This window comes from Galeopterus variegatus, unplaced genomic scaffold (assembly GCF_000696425.1).
Source record: "Galeopterus variegatus unplaced genomic scaffold, G_variegatus-3.0.2 Scaffold1191, whole genome shotgun sequence".
Lineage (NCBI taxonomy): Eukaryota > Metazoa > Chordata > Mammalia > Dermoptera > Cynocephalidae > Galeopterus > Galeopterus variegatus.
Window position 1 is genome coordinate 415,608 of NW_007727302.1, and position 21,850 is coordinate 437,457.

Below are 21,850 nucleotides of genomic sequence, written 5' to 3' on the forward strand. Positions count from 1 at the left end.
ACCCCATCCTGACCCTTTGCTTGGTCTTTGGTCCAGCTTCAGTCCCAGCATCTCGGGAAAGCTCTCACCCCCTCCACCAGAGAACTGTGGCCAGAGTCACAGATGTGCAGGGGCTGCTGCCCCTGGATCTACGCCCATTCCCAACTTCAAGCCAGGGACAGAGTTGAGTTTCTTGAGCCCTCAGCTGAGGCACTTTCCTATGTGTGGAGGAGGTGGAGCCCAGAGAAGGAGGCAGGACGGGCAGGTGTGGCCCTTTCTGGTCACTCCTGAGGCCTCTGACCACTATTCAGTGCTCAGCACATACCAGCTTCCCATCACCTTTAATATCCGCCCCCCCACACACTGGGCCCACTGGAATCAGAAAAGTGAGGGTGGCAGAGGTGGTCCAGCAGCCCTGGTCCCCAGGCCTCAGGACCACTGGCAGGCACAGTCGGTGGGCTCCTGCACTGTGTAGGGCACCCAGGTGGCATTGGTGGCACAGAAGAGCTGCACAGAGCGTCGTTGCAAGCCCACCTCACGGCAGCACTTGCAGAAGCGGGCATAGGTGTTGATGTTGTAGTTGTAGATACTGGCAGACGGGCACCTCCCATCGCAGGACACTAGGTTCACCTAGAGATGGGCAGGCCAGTGAGGCAGCCTGTGGAGCTTTCACCCCCCCAAGCCCCCCGTGCCCATCTTTGGCTGCCCCCCTACACCATGTGGGCACCACACACAGGGGTGTTGCTCCTGCAGTCATTCTTGCGGATGGTCATGCGGATGGTCACCTTCTTGCAGGAGCGTCCATCCTCCTTACCTGGGGGGACAGGGTGGATGAAGCAGCCATGGCTGAGACAGGCTCCCTGGGGAAAGCAGGATGGGCCAGCCTGGGGCAGTTAGTGTCATGCTGCGGGGGGTGTCCCTCTCCCAGCGTTAGCGCCCATGCATGAGTGCCCTTCCCCATCAGGGGAAAAGCCTTTTAACCCCATGCCCTGAAAGGAGGTGGAGTCAGGGAGGCAAAGACAGAGCAGCCTGAGCAAGCAAGACAGAGGAAGATGCCTGGGATGGCCAGCGGGGCCCCTTTGGGGACTCTGGGCTAGGGAAGAGGAGGATTTGGGGACAGGGGCAGGCTGCCTCCCCATCCCAGCCCCAACATCTGTCTCTAGCCCCTGTTGTCACCCCTAAGTGTGTCCTCATTCCTCTCTGAGCTTCAGTTTTCCTACTCTGAGAGGGCTTCTAGCATCCAGATTCTGCACTTTCCTGAATAAATGGAAACCCCAGTCCCTCGTAGGATGCTTCACACAGCAGTTTCTCTGGGTTTCTATATCAATCAAAGGGGACCAGGGACTCGCCCACCTGGCAGAGCTATTGCAGGAATGGATATTGATGAGTAGGGGCTTTCCTCCACCTGGATCACGCCTCTCACAGACAACCAATGGAGTGGCTCATTCACGCCCTCACCTCCTTTAGCAATTTGTTCCAATATTTCCTCACTGAGGCCTTTCCTGATCCCCTTCTTGAAATTGCAGCTCCCTCCCTCCCTCCACCCAGTCCTTCCTGCCAGACCCCTCCCCTGCCTTATTGTATCCAGAGCACAATCACTGTCCTATCAGAGACACATTTGTAATTGCACTGTTGAAGCCTAATAGATTCAGGGCTTCCGTTTGCATGGGTCCCTTCCACAATCTGTTGTGAGTTTTTTTCTCGTTTTAAATAAATATTCACTTTCACATCTCAGTATATATTTGTAATTTTTTGTTCTTTTTCTTAATGAAGGCCCCCAAATTGTATAAGCTTCAGGCCCCACAAAACTCAATGCATCCATCCTATTCTATATTTTACTCGTTGTTCTGTCTCTCCCACTGAAATGTCAGCTCCACAAGGCCTTGTCTGTGCTGTGTCTACAGTGCCTAGAACAGTGCCTGGCACAGAGCTGGTTCTCAATGAATATGTGCCCAGTGCATGGACTCGCTCTGGAAAACAGGGAGCCTACCAAAAATGGGGTGGAATCTTTTCTTCTGGTCTCTGGGCCTCACCCCAGAGGCTTTCTACCACACCAGCTAGATGGCTCCTGGCCAGAGTTAGGTCCACTTTTTCCCCCCTCTGTGATCTCACAAGGCAGGAGAATCAGAATCAAGGGCTGTCCTGGCTGTGGCCCTCTGGCTGAGTGACCAGACTAGTTGAGTGACCAGCGGGAGTAAAGCGGTGGTGGCATTGGACATTTGTGAGGGCAAGGTGAGTGGGCACTGCTGAAGCACTCCCATGCAAGCCCAGGGGATGCAGCTCTCTACCCAGCATGCACTGTGGGCTAAATGGCCTTTGCCAGAGGCAGGGAGCAGGGGACCTCCCCCACCCCCACCCCCAGAGCTCAGGGCCACCTAGCAGAAGGGACATTGTTGGAAATAGCAATGCGGCTGCCTGCCTCCAGTCCAGCGGGCTTCCGAGAGGAGTACCTGGGTGGCAGTGGACACTAACCCGTGGAGGAGAGGCAGAGCTAACGGGGACCACAGGAAACAGGGTCCCCGGGGAACCTGGGGAGAGGGACATGGGTCGCAAGTCACATGGGACATTCAGGAAACGCGAAATTGTGTGTCAGGGATCAGCCAATGAGGACTTGAGCCCAGCTTCTTCAGAGTATGTGATGTCAAGAAAAAAGGACCCAAAATTCTGCAGTCCTCTGAGGACAGGGTCTGAGTACCCTAGGAGGAGGGCAGGTACGTGGGCATAGGTCCTGAGGCTGGTTGGGTGCTGCAGGTGATTGGTGTTCAGAGCTTCAGGAGCCAGGTATAAAGACAGATGTACAGACTTCTCACTCAGATTCAGTCAGGGACACTGGAGGCCTGGATCCCACCAGGAGCACTCCAAGACCAGGGCTCCTAACCTCAAGGGAGAATACATGTGGGGGGCATGTGGGCTGGGGGTATCAGCAGGGACAAGAGGAGGCAGAGTGACTAGTGAGCTACTGGCCTCCTGAATGTAATGTCCCCTGTCTCCAACAAGAAGAAGAGGCCTTGTACTGGGACAAGGACATAAGCATGGCCTCTGGCCATCTGCATATTTGTGTCAGTGTCATGAGCCTCATGGTGGGGGGTTATCCCAACATCTATTCACACCTGAAGAGCTTCTGTCATAGGTGCCAGGCCAGGAACCCAGCCTCTGAGCTCTGACATGACACCCGGTCCCCCCACCAGAGTCCCTTGCCCCTGGGCCTCCCCCATGCTCACTCACATGTCCTGCAGCACCCTTCCAAGGAAGGCACCACCGAGCCGCCAACCTGAAGAAAGAGGAGGGAATGGTAGGTGGGGAGACCCCTGTCCCAGACCAGGAGTCAAGATCTCAGCAAGATTCCACACAAAATTCCACAAGATCCCACAAGATCCTAGTGTGTGAGTACATGTGTGATCTTGCATGTGTAAGTGTATGTATGAGTATCATCAGGGGTTTGTATGTATTCGTTTTCTAGGGAAGTCAGAAATCGTCAAAGGTCCAATTTTAATCTCAGGAACTTTAACATTCAGCAATAACCCAAACTCTCCAAGAAATCCTTTTCCTCAAGGTGTGCCCATACTGAAAGCTATCCGTGCTAGTGCTGGACACCGTCAGCCCTTCACAGACTGAACTATGCGTGGGAGCAAGAACATGCCCATGTGAGTGCCTGGGGGTGTGATGGTGCATGGTGTGTGCACTGGCATGCTGAGTGTGCTACTGTCCCTGTGCAGTATGCGGTGTGTGAGTGGCCAACTGCCTGTGCTGGTTTCTGTACAAGTGTGCCTAGCACATGTGACAGTGTGTGTTTGCATGCATCAGTGTGTGGTTGTGCAATGTGGGAGGATGCAGGTGTGATGTGGTCAGAGCAAAACTGCATGGAGAGACGTGGATTTAGGGTGGCAGTGCAGGCTCCAGCGAACCCCTCTTCTGATGCCCCTGCACATAATACTCCAGTCCTGCCCCCAATGCCACCAGTGACACAGCCAATGCCCCTGGCCTAAGGCCACACCACAAGAGGAGGAGGCACTGACCTTGGCACACTCAGTCTCGTTGAGCTGTGGGCAGCTTATGGGTGAGCGGACAAGCACGGCGCCCAGGGGAGTGCTGCTGCAGTGGTGGCGGGCGCAGTCTGCAATCCAGGATGCACCAGGCTGGAGGACACAGGAGAGAGTGATAGGGCTTGTCGCCAGATGGAGCCAATGGGAATAGCCCCCCAAACAAGTGCAGCCCAGGAGCTGGCACTGTCCAGGACCCCGTCTGCGCCCAGCCCTGGCCTGGGAGCCAGAGCGAGTCCTGGTCCTAGGGTCCCTTTCTTGGAGGACACAGGAGAGAGTGATAGGGCTTGTCGCCAGATGGAGCCAATGGGAATAGCCCCCAAAACAAGTGCAGCCCAGGAGCTGGCACTGTCCAGGACCCCGTCTGCGCCCAGCCCTGGCCTGGGAGCCAGAGCGAGTCCTGGTCCTAGGGTCCCTTTCCGGGACACCTCCCCAGGGGGCAGTCAGGGCAATGCTTACCAAGAACAGGGAGGTAGTGCCGTTGGGGAAGGTGAAGAGGCAGGACACATTCCTGCAGGAGCCACAGCAGGCCGCCAGGTCCCGTGGGTGCTCATACTCCTGGTTCTGCAGGCCAGGGCAGGGCGGGCCTCAGCCAGGTGCCCACCTCACCCTCCGCTCTCCACTGTCTGCTTGTTTCTGAGCCAGCACAGTGCCCAAGAAGGGCCCCCTGGAGGTGCTTGGGAAGAGGAACTCGAGCCTCCTTCCACCTCAGACAGGCAGGTCATCCTTAAGTGGACCTTATGCCTCCCTCACTGCCATCCCTAGACCCAGCCCCAGTGGACAAATAGCATTTCCACCCTCCCAGAGGCAGCATTTCTGCTAACTACAGGTGCTTGTTTTGGTTCCAGACGGACCTCAATTGAGTTGACTTTCAACAAATGATGGACCCTCCCTAAACCCCAGTTTTCTCATCTGAGAAATGGGTACAACTCTAACCCCTTTTATTCAACTAACACTTATTTAGCCCTCACTAGAAGCCAGTCGCTGTCCTAGGCACTTGGCATGTACAAGTACTCAACAAATGGCAGTGACACAAACATATGAGCCAAAAGGCTGAGGAGTGTGCCCGGCATTCAGTAGGTGCTCAGTACATGTGTTTTCTCTCTGTCACGTGCCCACCCCTGCCAGGCCTTACACCTGTCTCTTTGCTCTTGGTGTTGCCCTCCTGGCCTCTCCTAGCCCAGCCCCTCTCCCGGCACTTCCTGCAGAAGCTTCCGAGGGTCCCTCTGATGCCCTCTTTAGCCTTGTCTGGGGGCTTCGGGAAGGCTTCAAGCCCCTCTGTTTCTGGAGCACAAGGGCCTTCCAGGCTAGCCCTCCCTGACCCCCACCCTCCCCGCCCTGCACGCTCCCTACCGCCTCGCAGTGGACGTCGCACAGCACGGAGGTGGTGTTGATCTGATAGAAGCTGGTGAGGGGGTCGAGCACGTCGGTGCAGTGGGAGGTGTGGCATACACCGTCCGCCGAGAGCTCCACCACCGTCTGGCCTGGCTGCATCACCCCCAGCTCACGGCTCAGACACACAGGGGCCTTCACTGGATGAGCATGCAGGGTGGTGACAGTCTAAAGCCCAGCCCACCACGGCCGCCCAGCCCGGCTGCACCCCAGGCCTTCCCTGCCCCACTCACCACCTTTTATTACTGATCACTGATTCTCACACCTGCCTCCCAAAAGGATGTGAGGTGAATTTTAACAAAAGTTATGTGAACTATCAGCCAGTTGCAATAAAGATGTTTTAAGATGGAAAAGCTTTTAGGAATGGGGGATTGCTTTATTTCTTCCTTTATCCTGGAAAGATAAAGACGTAAGAATGCTCAGCACTCAGAAAGTGATGCAGGAGGACGGAGGTGATTTTGGTGGCTTCCCACTAGAGACTCTGGAGGGGTCAGATCTGAGCCAGGTTGACAGTGGTGGGGCCCGGTTCCCCCACCCCTTCCTCAGCAGGGGCCCTGGATCTCTGCCTTGAGAAGGACATTTGTATCGTGTCAAAGTAATGGGTTACTTTCTGGTTGAAAGAGGAAAAATGTAATGTCAGATGGAGGGCCCAGGCAGTGAGCACCCTAATCCAGGGGACTTACCACAGGACTTGTAGGGACAGCAGCGGTCTGGGCTCCATACCTGCACCAGGGCAGTGCCCAGGCCACACTGCACTTGAGGACAGCGGAAGCTCTCGCACACTGCGGGGAAGGAAGGCAGCCGACACATCAGTCGCTGATGCCTTGCAGTGTGACTCCTTAGAAGTGCAGCACTGTCTGAGGAGGGGGCACCTTCCAGCTCCTCCCTAAGTCCCCCCAATGTCCTCAGACACCCGCCAGGGCTACAGTCCAGGGAAAGCATCGGGGCCCCTGCAGTCACCCCATAGAGCCACTTCAGGAGGTCCTGGAGCTGTTCCTGTGAGGCATTAGTGATATGACAGTGTCAGAACCTTAAACTCATTAAACTGGGCCTCCCTCCCTTGGAGACTGTGTCATCGTAAGAGCAGGAGTCAGAGGGGAGCCAGTGACCAGGGTAAGGTCCGCCAGTGGGGAACGTTTCCCTCCGTGGAACACAACTCTTCCCACCTGTGGAAACTTCGTCCCTTCGTGGCCCACCCGAGCCTGCCTGGCTTCAGCCGATGCTGCCCTCTAGGGCTCACGCTTCCTTTCTTCCCAGTCTTCAGGCTGACCTCTCTTAGTTTAGGATTCCTCAGCCATTCTCATTTATTGAGAGACCGAGGCAAGGGTGAGAAACTCCCTGGCTGCAACATTTGGGTGGAGATGGGAGGGGCAGGGCAAGGCTGGCACTGAAGGAGAGGGTCTGAAAACTGAAAGATTTAATTGATTTACTAATAAAACCATTGGCACAGGCAGGGATTATCAAGTGGTGTTCCAAAAAATTATGAGCGGGGGGAAGAAGGACATTTGCATCATGTCAAAATAATGGGTTACTTTCTGGTTAAAAGAGGAAAAACGTAAATGTAAAATGGAGGGACCAGGCGGTGACTACCCTAATCCAGGGCCGACATTGACATCAGTGGCACTGGCTCAACCAGATAGTAAGCGTCTGCTGCCGAGATGTACTCTGAAGGGCGTGTACTGTGCAGCCAAATACTTCTAACTTGAATCTACCAAGCCTTAGATCTACTTTTCAGTCTGTAGGAAGCTCAGAGGGTAAAGAGACAGCTAAACAGCTCCAAGAGGGAGCAACTGGATACAGCCAGAAGGTGGGACTTTCTGCAGGTCTACAGCCCCAACTCTACAATGTGGTGTCATACAGAAAAGGGGCCCATGCTAGATTGCAAGAGACTTAAAACTCATAATTATAATGTGTGGTCCTGAATTGGATCCTGCATTGGACAAGCAAGGAGAAACATAGACTGGGTATGAGATGAGTTGAAACTTATTAACAGGGAAAGTAAAGATCATTAACTGAAAAGAACAGGTTTAAAAAGCGTGTTCAGAATGACCTCGTTTGGGTAAAGCATAGAGTATCTGGAAGGATGGTACTGAAGTGCTGACAGTGGAATATCTAGCAGGTAGGAAGATGGCGTTGTCATTTTCTTGCATTTACTTGGATTCCGTACTTTCTACAATGCACATATAATGCTTGTGTAATAATGAAAGTATGATGAAGATGAGGAGAAGGTGACAATACCAACAGCCTCCGTTTCTGAGCCCCTACTGTGTGCCAAGGACCGTTATGTACTTCACATACATCATCTCTAACCTTCAGAACGCCCCTCAAGGCAGACACTACTATCATGATTCTACAAATGAGCAGCCTTGGCTTGGCCCACACAGCTGGTAAATGGCGGAACTGGGACTCAAATCCGTGACTGTCTGACTACGCCTGCGCGCCTTCCACATTATCAGCCGGCTCCTGAGAAGTGTGGGGAGGAACGCGAGTAGGATAGGAGGGCTGAGGAGGAGTGACGAGAGGAACAGAAAGAGGGGAAGAGAAGGAGAAAGGGCAGTGGACTTCTAAAATCAGCTTGTGAACGCTGCGACGAGTGGCCTCTGAGGCCCCAGGGGGAGATGCCCGTCAGCCAGTGGTCGAGTGGCTGGGTCATTTGGGGAATTCTCATAGGAGCCTACATTGTTTCCAAATTGGTTCCTGACATTGAGCCAATTAGGGTTGTCCTTGGGATGTCCTGGTGGAGGCCCTTCACCTACAAAGCCCTGTGCAAGTGAGGGTCACCTCACATCTTTCCTACAATTGGTGTGCAGAGCAATTTTATACATTGAGTCATACTTTGTTCATTTTCATGCTAGGTTCACTTAAAATCGATAATGCTGGATGTCCTATGCTTAACAGTTACCACTGAGGTACTGTGAACACAGTACGCACTATATCAAGGCACCGTGAGCACAGTACGCACTATATCAAGGTACTACGAGCACAGTACACCCTATATCAAGGTACTACGAGCACAGTACACCCTATATCAAGGTACTACGAGCACAGTACACCCTATATCAAGGTACTACGAACACAGTACACACTATATCAAGGTACTACGAACACAGTACACACTATATCAAGGTACTACGAACACAGTACACACTATATCAAGGTACTATGAGCACAGTACACACTATATCAAGCTACTGTGAACACAGTACATACTTTATCAAGATACTAAAACATGGTACATAGTATGTACATTGTACATACAAGTACTGTGTCCTGTAAAAATATGAGAAAGGGCCTACTTTTATTTATCATCATAAAATGAAAGTGCTTCACAGGCTTCAAAACATAGGGCCTTCAGCAGCCTCATGAGAAGGCCCTATGGTAACGCAGTGGTGAAAGGGACCCTAAAGCAAGGCCTTGGGTCAGTCAGAGAGTGAGGACTTTGCATCAACGCTGGGGGTACTGGAGGGACCTAAGCACTTGCCCTTCAACCCAGGCCTCCCTCTGGCCTCCATGGAGTAGACAGTTCCCACAGCCTGGCCCAGCTTCTTCGGGTGGGGCCTGCCCTCATCATGGCTGCAGCTGCGCCACCCTTTGGAGCTGGGGGTGAGGACTTTGTGAAGGGGCCCCATGCATATATAAAGGTCCTGGAGCCCCTCCCCACATGGCCCACCATGTGCCCAGCCAGGACTCACCACACTGGTACAGAGGGCAGCAGAGCTCTGTAGTGTTCCTGTGCACAGTGAGCACTTCCCCTTCCTGACACTCAGGGATGGGATCTGGACAATCACCACAGGCTGAGTGGGGAGAGGGGCCACCACTGTCACAGCAGCCCCCCTCACAGGGGCGTGGTACAGAGCAGGCCGCAGGGGTGGGTGGGGGTGGGATACCTCAACAACCCATTTCATAATCTTATCTGAACTGCCCTGGAACCAGAATCTGGAAGCTCTCCCTCACGACCACCCGACGTCTTACACTGAACAAGCGCCAGTGTCCTCACGCTCAGTGATCTAGGGGGCGATGCGGGGTCGGCTGCTCTTCCTCCTACACCGCTTTCTGGACAGTGAGCTCACCTTTCTCCCTATGCCCACCCCACCCGATGACCCCTAGCCTCTCCTCCCAGCCACCCAAAGAAGCAGGCGTGAGGAAGGGGCTGGCTGTGAGCCAGACGGCCTGTCTACCCACTGCAGAAGTAGGAGGTGCAGCACGAGTCCCCCAGGCGGCCCGCGATCAGGGTCTGGTCCTGGCGGCAGCTGGGGAGCTGCTCTGCTTCACATAGATCTGGGTCACACTCTGGGGAGAAGAGACAGTTTAGGTGCTGGGAATAGAAGTTGCCTGGCCACCCATCCTGGCACTGCCCTAATCTCCAGCCAGAACCCAGTCCCCAGCACCTAAACTCCTCCACCCGCCTCAGGCCATATCCCACTCTCCCCGCCCCCTGGGCCTCTCACCACAGCTGTAGCTGGGGCAGCAGGAGTCCTCCTGGAAGTGGGTGAGGAGCCGGTGGCCTGGGCGGCAGGTAGGGGCGAGGCCCTCACACAGAGTCTGGTTACACACTGGCCCAGGGGCCATAGGACCTGTCACCTGGACGTCGGGACATCCCCACCTCCAGCACTGCCCAATCCCTGGACACTTGGCCCCCATCACTCTCCCCAGCTCCAGGACCCATACTCCTGGAAGGGGCCTCTGCAGGTCAAGCAGGGTTGAGGACCAGGATGGAAGAGTAGTAAGAGCTAATGTTCCTCGAGATGTGCCATGCGCACCAGCTGCTGTTCCAAACCAGTATTAAAGCATGTGATTGTCAGAGCAACCCAAGGAGGGTACTACTATCAGCCTCATGCTGCAGGAGAATCTGCCAAGGCACAGAGGAAATAAGATTTGCCTGAAGTCGTAAGGCTGTATAGGTGGTGGAGGAAGAGTCAACCAGGCTCCTGCCCCTCAGGCAGGGTTCTCCACTCCCCCAGCTCACTCCCCACGAGATGCTCTAATTTTCCCAGGCCTTGTCCTTTCCGTCAAGGTTGATGGGCAGGGCTGGAGCTTTTTTTTTTTTTTTTCCTTTTTGTCTTTTTTACTGACCGGCAACGGGATCGCAACCCTTGGTGTTGCGCCCACACCGCGCTCAGCCAGTGAGCGGGAACCGATCTCCACATGGGATCCGAACCCTCAGCGGGAGCGCCGCCGCGCTCCCAAGCAGCGCACTCTCCAGTGCACCACTGGGAGGGCTGGAGCTTTTTAACTGTCTTACAGTTTAGGTCTAGGGAAGTGAAGGGCGGGACTCACCGCAGACAGTCCCCAGGCAGCAGGGGTCCTCAGTGGGCAGCAGCAGGGCCACCTCCCCAAAGCGCGGGCAGCTCTCAGGGCGGGGGTCTGGGCAGTCCAGGTCCACCGGGACGATGGTGTCTGGGGCTTGGCACTGGTGCTGGCAGCAGCCGCTGAGGGAGCTGTTCCAGGTCTCCCCCAGGGCCCGCGGCACCCCTGTGCTATCCGTGCAGGCTGAAGTGGGGGCGTGGCGGGGTGCCAGGGACTCAGAAATTGGGGGAGACCCAGACTGCCCCAGGCTAGACCCTCCCTGGGACACTGGCCACCTCCAAAGCAGAGTTGAAGGGACACAGAGGGACCTCGGCCATGGGCAGCAGGAGGGCAAAGGAGCACCAGGGTGAGGCCAGCTTTGGAGGGTTGCCCAGGAGGGAAGGAACCTACCACACTTGTCCTTAGGGATGCAGAGTGCAGAGTGGCGCCGGTGCAGGATGGTGCCCTCGGAGCAGACACAGCCCTCGCCAAGCACCTGGCACTGTTCTGGGTCCAGAGGGCCCAGCATCCCATCCTGGCATGTCTTGGGGGGCTCACAGGCTGCCACACATGCCTGGTATGTGGAGTCACTGGAGCACAGGAAGGCTGCAGGGGCACAGTGGGAACAGCCTAGCTCAGACCCCAGGCAGGGTTCCCCTTTGGGAATGAAAAGCAGGAAGGGGTGAGGAGGGGCTCAGAGCATCCCCAGCACCTCAGCAGGGAGGGCATAAGTCTAGAGGCCTGGCGACATCAACTTCTTCCTCAGATCTAGAGTCAGCAACGTACAACCCACAGCCCAAAGCCGGCCTGCTGGCTGTTTTCCCAAATAAAGTTTTATTGGAACACAGGCATGCCTGTTCATTAACATAGTGTCTGTGGCTGTATTTATACTACAATGGTAGAATTGAGACATTGTAACCAAGACCATACAGCCCACAAAGCCTCAAATATTTACTATCTGGCCCCTTACAGAAAAAGTTTGCCAACCCCTTGAATTAGATCAGTGTTTTCAAAATTTCTTCACAGTAAGAAGTAGATTTTACATTGTGGTCAATACACACAAGCATGTAGAACAGTTGTCCCCAAACCTGATTGCAAAGAATCACTTGGTAGCATTTGAAAAACCATTGCTAGGACTCCATCCCAGATCAATTGAATCTCTGACTGTGGGACCAGGCATTAATACTTTTTGAAGTTCCCCAGATGATTTCAAAGGGTAGCCAGGGCTGAGAATTATATCAGCCAGGCTGATATATTGAAAAAAAAAATCTTTTTCATGAAATAATTCTTAATCTTTCTTGTACAATAGTATTTTCTATGCTATTCTATTGCATTTTTTAATGCTGGTGCTGACCCCAAAATTGATTTCATAGCCCCTGAGTGGGGATCCACAGTTTGAAAAACGCTACTGTAGATGATTTTTGTCTTTTCCCCTTTAATCTATCATATTGTAGTTGTGGTCTTCCTGTGAGTTGTTTCCAGCCTTTCTGGATGTGTTCACATTTATAAATCAAACTACTCTAGCCCCGGCCACCCCTGGCTACACCATGATTGTAAACCTAACGGGGGTGGCAGGAGGTGGATCTCATTTCCATCCTCAAGGAAGAAGGGGAGACTGAAACAAGAGAAAGAGGAGCAAAAATTAAGAGAAGGGAACTAACATTTGCAGGATGGTCACTATGTGTCGGGCACGTGTGAGGCACCATCACACATTATCTCCTACCATCTTCAAAACAACCCTGGGGAGCTACTATTACTGTCCCCATTTTATAGAAGAGAGATTCAAAGAAATTAAATAATAAATAAAACCAAAATTATTTATTACTTTTAAAATATAAATTATAATAAAAAATTGATCATTAATTAATATAAGATATGTATGTATTTTTGGATTTTCTGTGTACCTTATTGTTTTATCTTATTATTCTAAGAACTTTAGAAAAATGTTAATAAAATTGGAGAAAGCAGGCAAAAAAAAAATTGATCATTAATTAATATAAGATATGTATGTATTTTTATATAATATAAAATTAAATATAAATATTAAAATATAAAATATTTATAATTTTATTAGTTAATATGAATGAATGAGCGAACCTGGGAAAGAGGTCCCCTGTCCCCCCACTCACGGCAGTAGTCGGAGCGCCGCCATTCGATGCACACGTGGAACTTGTGGCACATAGCCACGTACACGGTCAGTGCCACACAGGGCTGCTGCACGTACTTGGTGTCCCGGATCCACAGCTCACAGAACGATTCAGGGGGGACCTGGGTATGTGCATCAGGCAGTGCTGCCTACCCTGAAGCCCCACATCCCAGGATCCAGCTCCTCCCTGCCCTGCCCAGGGAACAATGAGCCTCTGCACTGCAGGTAGGTGCTGCCCTCCCAGCCCAGGAAGTCTCCCTAACACTGGGCCCAGTTGGCACATACAAAGCGGTGGCAGGCACTGAAGGTACGGTTGGACACCATGCGAAGGCAGGGCGAGCAGTCAGCCGTAGTGCAGCTATCTGGGCGGAAGCGTGTCTGGCCCACAGAGGTCAGGGAGCTGGGCACCTGCCAGCTGTCCAGAAAGGGAGCAGGGTCCTCGGCCTCGCCCACCACAGAGCCATCCTTCAGGGTGAGGTCATTGGCTATGTCTCCATCACAGATACCTGAAAGGGGTAGAATTATCTCAATAGTCACAATAATCACTACCATTCCCAGGTCCCCACTCTCACTTTGTGTACTTGTCACAACAATTCTTTCAGGACAGCATCACTATTAGCCCCATTTCATAGATAAGAAAATGAGGCACAGAGAAGCTAGGAAACCTGCTGTGTAAGAAAACATCTTTGTTCTTAGAAAATACACATCAAAGTATTTAGGGATAAAGGGATACAATATCTTGAGCCTACATTCAAATGATTTAGAAAAAATGTGTGTATATAAATTACATTTGCATACATGGAGAGAAAGAAACAAAAAAGCAAATGGGGCAAAATGTGAATAATTGGTAAATCTGGGTAAAAGGTATATGGGAATTCCTTACACTCTTTTTGCAACTTCTAAGTTTGACATTACATCAAAATAGAAAGTTACCCCCAAAAACCTGCTTTAGCAGAGATTGCTAGCTAATTATACCACCTGCTTGCTCTTCCTGGCAGGTGGTTGGCCTCTTTTTCGCAGCCTCCCTTGCAGCTGGGTGAGACTGTGTAACCCAGTCCCAGCCAATGGAATGTGAATGAAGGTGAAGGGCACCGCTTCCAGGCCTGGTCTGTAAAAACTTCCCAATTGTCTTCTCTTCTGGAAGTTCGTGTTGAAAAATGGCAGAGCCACAGGGTGGAAGGCATCTGGGTCTCTGAATGATCACTAACCATGTGGGACTTTACATGTGCAAGAAATAAACTTGTGCTGTGTTGCGGCACTGAGGTGGGGTCAGGGCTTCAGCTTCTCTGTTACAGCTTCTAGTGTGATCTGAACTTCCAGCTTCCTCTCTCATACACCGTCTACGTAGTCTAGGCTCCAGACGCTCACTTCCCTGCCCATGTCTTTGTTTACACTGTTCTCTCTTCCTGAAATGCTTTTTCAACGTCCTTCCTTCCAGGACACCTCGGATGCACCTGACCATGACCTTTCTAATTCTGTATAACAGTTACTAGTTTGCAGGTTTGTCTTTCACAAAAGATTTTAGTTCTCTGAGTGCAAAGACTCATTTTCCTTTAGATTCTCATTTATCTCAGCATTCCCCTAGCAGGGTGCCCTGAATATCAAGTGTTAGTTCAAATAAAATTGGAGATATGAGTAATCTAACTTCTACTCTGACACCTCCAACCACTATTTGAGGAGCATAAAGCATGTTTTAAAGCAAAGCTCTCAGATTTTAACAGTCCCAATGGACATGTTTTGGGTCTTGGCTTTGAGTCACTAAGGGGTTTCACAAAGGTATCCTAGGGAAGAGCTGGTTCACCAGGCTACTGCTGACCACAGTGCTCTTTACCAGGGATGAACAAAGTAGAAGCAAGAAATGGTGAGAAAAGGATGGCGGTGATGGTGGGTGAGTGTGTGCAAGGAGAGGTGTTTCTGTCAGTAAGAATGGAAGCTCCATAACACAGATTTTGTCTGTTTTGTTCACTGTTATGTCCCCGGTGATGGGTACATAGTAAGTATGTGTTGCACAAAGGAAAGAATGAGCATGGAGCAGACCCACATGTGTTAGCACATGTGTAGAGGCATGAATACTGGGACATGAGTGTGAATGAACACAATGGGTGCAGGTGGCGGATGGAAGGCATGCGTGTGTGTGTGTGTGTGTGTGTGTGTGTGTGTGTAAGTGTTCCTATGTCGCCCATCATCATGACCATGATAGCCTGTCATTGAGTGCCCCAAGGGTGCCCATGAGGTTGTGCCCCTGCAAGGAGTAGCAGCCCACACCCAGACTCCTCCTGCATCCCTTTTTCTTATCAAAATACATCCCATTCCTTAGAGCATGCTCTCTGCAATCATGCATGGTGTGAAGAGCACTAGTTCTGTGTGTGTTGTGACAGCTCTGCTGTGTGACCTTAGGCAAGCCATTTAACCTCTCTGAGCCCCCTTTCTTCTTTATTTCAATGGGGATAAATGGCCACCTCTCAGGGCTTTTGTGTAAATGGCCTGGAATAAGTGAGATCATAGTGTAGAAGTGTTTTGTGAAGTGCCCAGACGCATGCAGATGGAAAGGATTATCTGGCATTAGGAGGCTGTCAGGCAAACTGACAGACAATCCTGGCTGAAATGACAACTGGTTGAGGCCAGAGCCCTGCACCATCTCCCTGCTGGCAACTTCAACCCCAAATATAGGACATTAGGTCTCCCAGACGTGGCAGCTCTGCTGATCCCACCTCTGGCCTGGTACCCTGTCCCAGCCCTTCCTGGTCCAAAACCTGTGTCTGTGGGAGGAGGTGGACCTGGGAAACATCCCTTCCCCCCAGCTGGGTCCCATCTCACCACACAGGCCATGGCCCTGGGCCTCGCTGGCTTTGCTGGCTTCCAGGATCATGAGTCCTGAGCTATGGAGCCACTGGATCTGTATGGGTGAGGGTGTCTGGATCACGTACATGTGGCCTGTGTCCTCAACTCTGAACCCATACCTGCTCACAGGTGGCCACACAGGCTGTGAGTCCACAGTCACCTTGGGGAGGAGAAGTTCAGTGTAAGCACAGCTTGTCTGTCCATCCATCCATTCATCCATCCATCTGTCCATTATCTGACAAAGATTTATTAGGCACCTGCTATATGCCAGACTCTATTTCAGGCACATACAACCAAGACATAGACCAAGGTGGCATGGAGGATTCTGAAAATATTTTTATAAGAAAAAAACAATGAAACAAGAAATGCAGCAGCAGATGGAAGGCTGCATCTCAATTCCCCCAAACACAAATCCTGAGCCCTCCCAACCACTCTCTTCTTTCCTGATTCTGCTCAGGTCATTTCTTCAGGGAGATTTTCTCTAAATTCCCTACCTTGGGGTTAGGTACCCCTTCTCTGGGGTCTCCTCATCTCTGTGCTAACTATTATGAAAGAATCTATTTGTTCCCTCATCAATATCCCCAGTGCACTATGAGTTTCTTAAGGGCAGAAACTCTGTCTAATTCATCTTTGAATCCCCAGCATCTGTCTTTGGGCCTGACATAAATTGGGGGCTTAATCAATATTTATTAAATATGCAACACAACCTAATATTCACAAACACTTTAAATCCAAAGCTGCAACTTCTACTACATATTGACAAGGTTAAATTCAGATGTATTATGGATTATTAGTTTTATGCTGTAAAAATGGGAGATTAAAATACTAAGATTTAAAAATATCTTTTATGACTTTACCTCCTCCCTTCAAGACGAGACAGTTTTATTAGTCTCTTTGCAAATTATCCAGCATGTGAACTACTGTATTGGAGTAGAAAGAGCCCCAGCCCAGGAGACAGAAAACTTTGTGACCTTGGGAAATCCCTAGCTCCCTCACAGACTGAGCCTTCTCATTTGTACAGATAGGGTCTTGGGCTCCGTGATCCACAAATGCTGTCCAAGTTCTGGGAGTGAATATCCATACCTGAAGCCCAGAAAGCCTCACCTGTGTTCACGGGATTCCAAGTCCAAGTAAGGACAAAGGACAAAAGTTCCAAAACTAAGTACTTGGACTTCTACTTCTGACCAAGACCGAATAATTGGGACTGGATTTGCTCCCTTAAACAATCAAAAAACCAGACAAAATATATGAAATAACAGTTTTCTGACATTGAAGAGTTGGTAGTGCAGAAGAGTGATCCCCGAAAAGAAGGAAACAATGAGGTGAATCTTATGATTGCCCAAGGTTAATGCTTAGAGAGTTTCTAGGCCACAGTGCAGGGAGGAGGAACCCAGGCAGAGCCTGGTTGTCTCCCTGAGTATATAAGGCAAGAGTTGGGTGCTCACGGAGGCCCAGATAGCTAGAGTTTGCAGGTCAGAATACTAAAGAGAAGAGAGCTGGAGATGGGGGTGGGGTGGGGTGGGGGGGCGTGAAGAATGCGCTCTGAAGCTGTGCAGTCCTCTGACCCTGTCCTAACCTTATCCTGAGTTTTCAGCTGAATATTGATCAGTGTAAGCAGATGAGAAAATTACCTGAGGCTAGGGAAAGAACCACCTGAAATGAACAGAAAGAAAAGTCCTCAGAGCTAACACAGGGCTGGGAATAGCTGGAGTTACCACTAGATAGAGTAGAAAAACCTCATAAACATAGGGTATACGATAGGTTATGAAGAAGGGTATTGCTTCATTAGTGAGGAATCAGTATGTAGAATGAATATGAAGAAAAAAATTACACTTAGAATAAACACTTCCCTGGGTTTACCTAACAAAGCTTAAAGGCAAGGCTCAAGAGGATCAAACTGTTTCCAAGTAGCATAACTGCTACAAAATTCAAAAATATTTTTAAAAAATAAAATGAAAGTATATCCAGCAACCAACATGGCAAAACTCACAATGTCTGGAATCCAATAAAAAATTGTCAGGCATGTAAAATATCAGGAAAATACAATCCATAATGAAAGAAACAAAAATGTTTCAGAAAAACCCAGAAATGACATATATGTTAGAATTGGTACACAAGGACATATAAAAAATTATTATAACTATATTCCATATGTTCAAAAAAGTGGAGAAAAGGGGCTGGCCCGTGGCTCACTCGGGAGTTTGGTGCTGATAACACCAAGGCCAAGGGTTCGGATCCCTATATAGAGATGGCTGATTGGCTCACTTGGGAGAGCGTGGTGCTGACAGCACCAAGTCAAGGGTTGAGATCCCCTTACTGGTCATCTTTAAAAAAAAAAAAAAAAAAGGAAAGAAGAAAAAGACAAAAGAATGTTAATGTAAGATGTGGAAAATATCAAAAAGACCCAACTCAAACTTCTAGAGGTGAAAAACATAATGTCTAAATTGAAAAATACCCTGGATGGGATTAATAGATGTTCAGACACTGTGGATGAAAAGCATAATGAATTTGAAGACAGAGTAATAGACGCTACCCAAAATGAAGCATGGAAAGAAAAAAGACTGAAAAAAATGATGAACAGAGCTTCAGTGATCTGTGGGAAAACTTCAAGTGTCCTAATATACATGTAATTGGAATCCCCAAAAGAGAAATGAATTACCAGGCATATCATAACCAAATTGTTTAAAAACAGTGATAGAAGGAAAATCATAAAAGCAGCCAGAGGAAAAAAGACACATTATGTACAGAGGAACAAAGATAAGAATGACATGACATAACACAAAATGACTTCAAATTGTACTACAAAGCTATAGTAACCAAAACAACATGGTACTGGCATAAAAATAGACATTCAGACAAATGGAACAGGATAGAGAACCCAGAAATCAACCCACATATTTACAGCCAACTGATCTTTGACAAAGGCAGCAATGTTCATACACTGGGGAAAAGACTGCTGCTTCAATAAATGGTACTTGGAAAACTGGATATCCGTAAGTAGAATAATGAAACTAGACCCGTACATCTCACCATTTACCAAAGTCAACTCAAAATGGACTAAAGACTTAAATATAAGATGTGAAACTATAAAACTCATTAAAGAAAACATAGAGGAAACACTTCAAGAAGTAGGACTGGGCAAAGATTTTATGAGTAAGATCCCAAAGCACAGGCAACAAAAGAAAAAATAAACAAATGGGAGTATACCAAACTAAAAAGCTTCTTCACAGCAAAAGAAACAATTAACAGAGCAAAAAGTAAACCTACAGAATGGGAGAAAATATCTGCAAACTATGCATCTGACAAGGGATTAATATCCAGAATATGCAAAGAACTCAAACAACTTAACAGCAAAAAAATAAGTAACCCAATTTAAAAATGGGCAAAGGAGCTAAAGAGACATTTCTTAAAGGAAGATATACAAATGGCCAACAGACACATGAAAAAATGCTCAACGTCACTAAGCATCAGAGAAATGCAAAGCAAAACCATACTGAGATATCATCTCACCCCAGTTAGACTGGCTCCTATCAGAAAGACAGAGAATAACAAAAGCTAGTGAGTATGCAGAGAAAAGGGAATCCTCCTACACTGTTGGTGGGGCTGTAAATTAGTGCAGCAATTATGGAAAACAGTATGGAGGTTCCTCAAACAACTACAGATAGAATTGCCATATGATCCAGCAATCCCACTTCTGGGTATGTACCTAAAGGAATGGAAATCATCATGTCAGAGAGATACCTGCACTCCCATGTTCATTGCAGCTCTATTTACAATAGCCAAGAATTGGAACCAACTTGGTCCATCAATGGATGACTGAATAAGGAAAATGTGGTGTATATATACATAATGGAATACTACTCTGCCATAAAAAGAATGAAAGTCTGCCATTTGCAGCTACATGGATGAACTTAGAGAAAATTATGTTAAGTGAAATAAGCCAGGCACAGAAAGAGAAATACCACATGTCCTCACTTATAAGTTGGAGCTAAAAAAACAAAACAAAACAAAACAAAAACAAATTTTAGAAAGAGAGAAAGATGCAACTGTCACAATAATTCATTGAACTTTCAAAAGGAGAGAACAGAACTGAGACATCCAGAGTAGGAAGGGAGCAGGGGGAGGGGAGCTAGCTAGAAACTGGTAAAGGGGCCACAAAAAATGAGTCTGTTGTGTAATGTTGCATATACTAATTGTCTTGATTTGAACATCACATACTGCACACAGGTATAGATATTCAATGCTGTACCCTACATATTTGCACCATCAATTATGTTTCAATAATAACAATAAAAGATAAGAATTACAGCAGATTTCTTATAAGAAATAAGCAAGGCAAAAGATAACGTAACTTCATAGCAACACTATTCACAATAGCCAAAATGTGGAAACAGCCCAAATGACCATTAATGGATGAATGGATAAACAGATTGTGGTACATACACGTACAATGGAATATTATTCGGTCATAAAAGTGAATGAAGTGCCAATACATGCTACAATGTGGATGAACCTCAAAAACCATGAGGCTAAGTGAAAGAAGCCAGACACAAATATTATATGACTCCATTTATATAAAATATCCAGAATGAGTAAATCCATAGACAGAATTCAGATTGATGGTTGACAGGAATTGGGGTGACAGATGAATAGGGAGCAATTGCTTAAGGGGGATGGGTTTTGGGTAAAAATGTTTTGGAACTAGGGAGGTGGTGGCTGCACAACGTTGTGAATGTACTGAATGCCACTGAATTGTCCACTTTAAAACATTTACTTTTATGTTACGTCAACTTCACCTCGATTTTAAAAAGACAGGAAGCAAAATCTTTATTGAAAGAAAAAAAAACCTATAATTCTATACCCAGTGAAAATATGTTTTTAAAATGGTGAGATCAAGACTTTCAGACATACCAGCAGACCCGCACTGTAAGAGTGTTAAAGTAAGTCCTTCAAGGAGAAGAAAAATGGTATCAGATAAAAATCCAGATTTATGTAAAGGATAGAGAGCACCAGAAATGGTAAGCACATAGCTAAATACAAATTTTTCTTGTTTTAAAATCACTTTAGAAGATAATTGACTGCTTAAGGAAAAATAATAACAATGCACTATAAAGTTTATAACAAATGTAGAAGTAAAATGTATAACAACAATAGCACAAGGGCTGGGAGAGAAGAAATGGAAGTATACTGTTATAAAGGTCTTATGCTTACGCAATGTGACATAACGTTACTTGAAGCTAGACTGTGACAGGTTAATATTATATGCTATAATCCCTAAAGCAATCACCAAAATAGAAAAAAGGGGGGGGGGGGGGGTATAGATAGTAATCCAACATAGGAAATGCAATGAAATAATTTAAAATAATCTAAAAGAAGGTTGGGAAAAAAGAGAAAAGGGAACAAAGAAAAGATAGAAGAAAGAGAAAACAAACAGCAACACAATATATATAAAACGAACCATATCTTATTTTTAAAATTTTTTTACTTTTTGGCCAGTATGGGGATCCGAACCCTTGACCTTGGTGTTACCAACACTGCGCTCTAACCAACTGAGCTGACCAGCCAGCCCAAGCGACAGAAGAAACAGGTAACTAGAACAGCTCTATATTTATTAAAGAAATTGAATGTGCATTTAAAAAACCTCCCCCAAAGGGGATTAAGATGGCGATGGGTCTGGAGCGGCCATGCCAGGAGACAGCGCGATCCTGAGAGCTGTGCACTGTGATACCAGAGTATTAATTGCATTTCCAAGAGCAACAAAAGGCGAATAATTCTTTCAACAACGATCCTACATCGACAAACAAGCGGCAGCAGGTTCGAGGTTTTGGGGCCGACACAGAAGAGGACTCCTGAGAGCACCCAAGCCCGGCTGCGGGAACGAACGGGCAGCCCAGACAACAAAGGCCAAGAAAGCTGGCAGAAGCAGCGCAGAAACAGAGTGAAACGTGCCGGACCAGCCCAACTCTGCGAGCTCTGTGAGTCACCCCCAGCCCAGCCTGACCTGTGGGGCGAAGCCCAACTGCTCCCCGCCCGCCTGGCTCCCGCCTACCACACCAGGCTAGGCGCCCACAACAGAGCTGCCTCCATTTTCTCAGGTGGGGGCGGAGAAGGCCGGCTTAGTGAGGGCAGGCCAGCCATCTCTGCTTGGCATGGCTCCTCACTGAGA

At 48.6% G+C, this 21,850-nt stretch overlaps 1 protein-coding gene across 1 annotated transcript; it reads right to left on the reverse strand.

The window, feature by feature from the left end:
- Positions 1–301: 301 nt before the first annotated feature.
- On the reverse strand, positions 302–13,167 carry LOC103592654 (otogelin-like). The gene is made up of 13 exons (XM_008575458.1): positions 13,129–13,167; positions 12,827–12,965; positions 11,109–11,303; positions 10,689–10,901; positions 9,860–9,916; positions 9,594–9,701; positions 6,095–6,193; positions 5,373–5,551; positions 4,479–4,583; positions 3,996–4,115; positions 3,205–3,250; positions 714–793; positions 302–609 (listed from the first exon to the last, which is right to left on the reverse strand). The coding sequence occupies exons 1-13, from the start codon at positions 13,165–13,167 to the stop codon at positions 409–411; spliced, it is 1,581 nt and encodes a 526-aa protein (XP_008573680.1). The 3' UTR covers positions 302–408.
- Between the last annotated feature and the right edge of the window lie 8,683 nt (positions 13,168–21,850).

What these genes read in the sequence shown, in the direction of transcription:
- LOC103592654 (XM_008575458.1), bottom strand. Translation starts at nt 13,167, where the DNA reads ATGGTGTCCAACCGTACCTTCAGTGCCTGCCACCGCTTT. An exon ending in GCGGCGCTCCGACTACTGCC is followed by an intron (nt 11,304 to 12,826) that starts GTGAGTGGGGGG and finishes GTGCCCCTGCAG; the next exon opens with CCTTCCTGTGCTCCAGTGAC. An exon ending in CTGCCTGGGGACTGTCTGCG is followed by an intron (nt 9,917 to 10,688) that starts GTGAGTCCCGCC and finishes CCTGCCGCCCAG; the next exon opens with GCCACCGGCTCCTCACCCAC.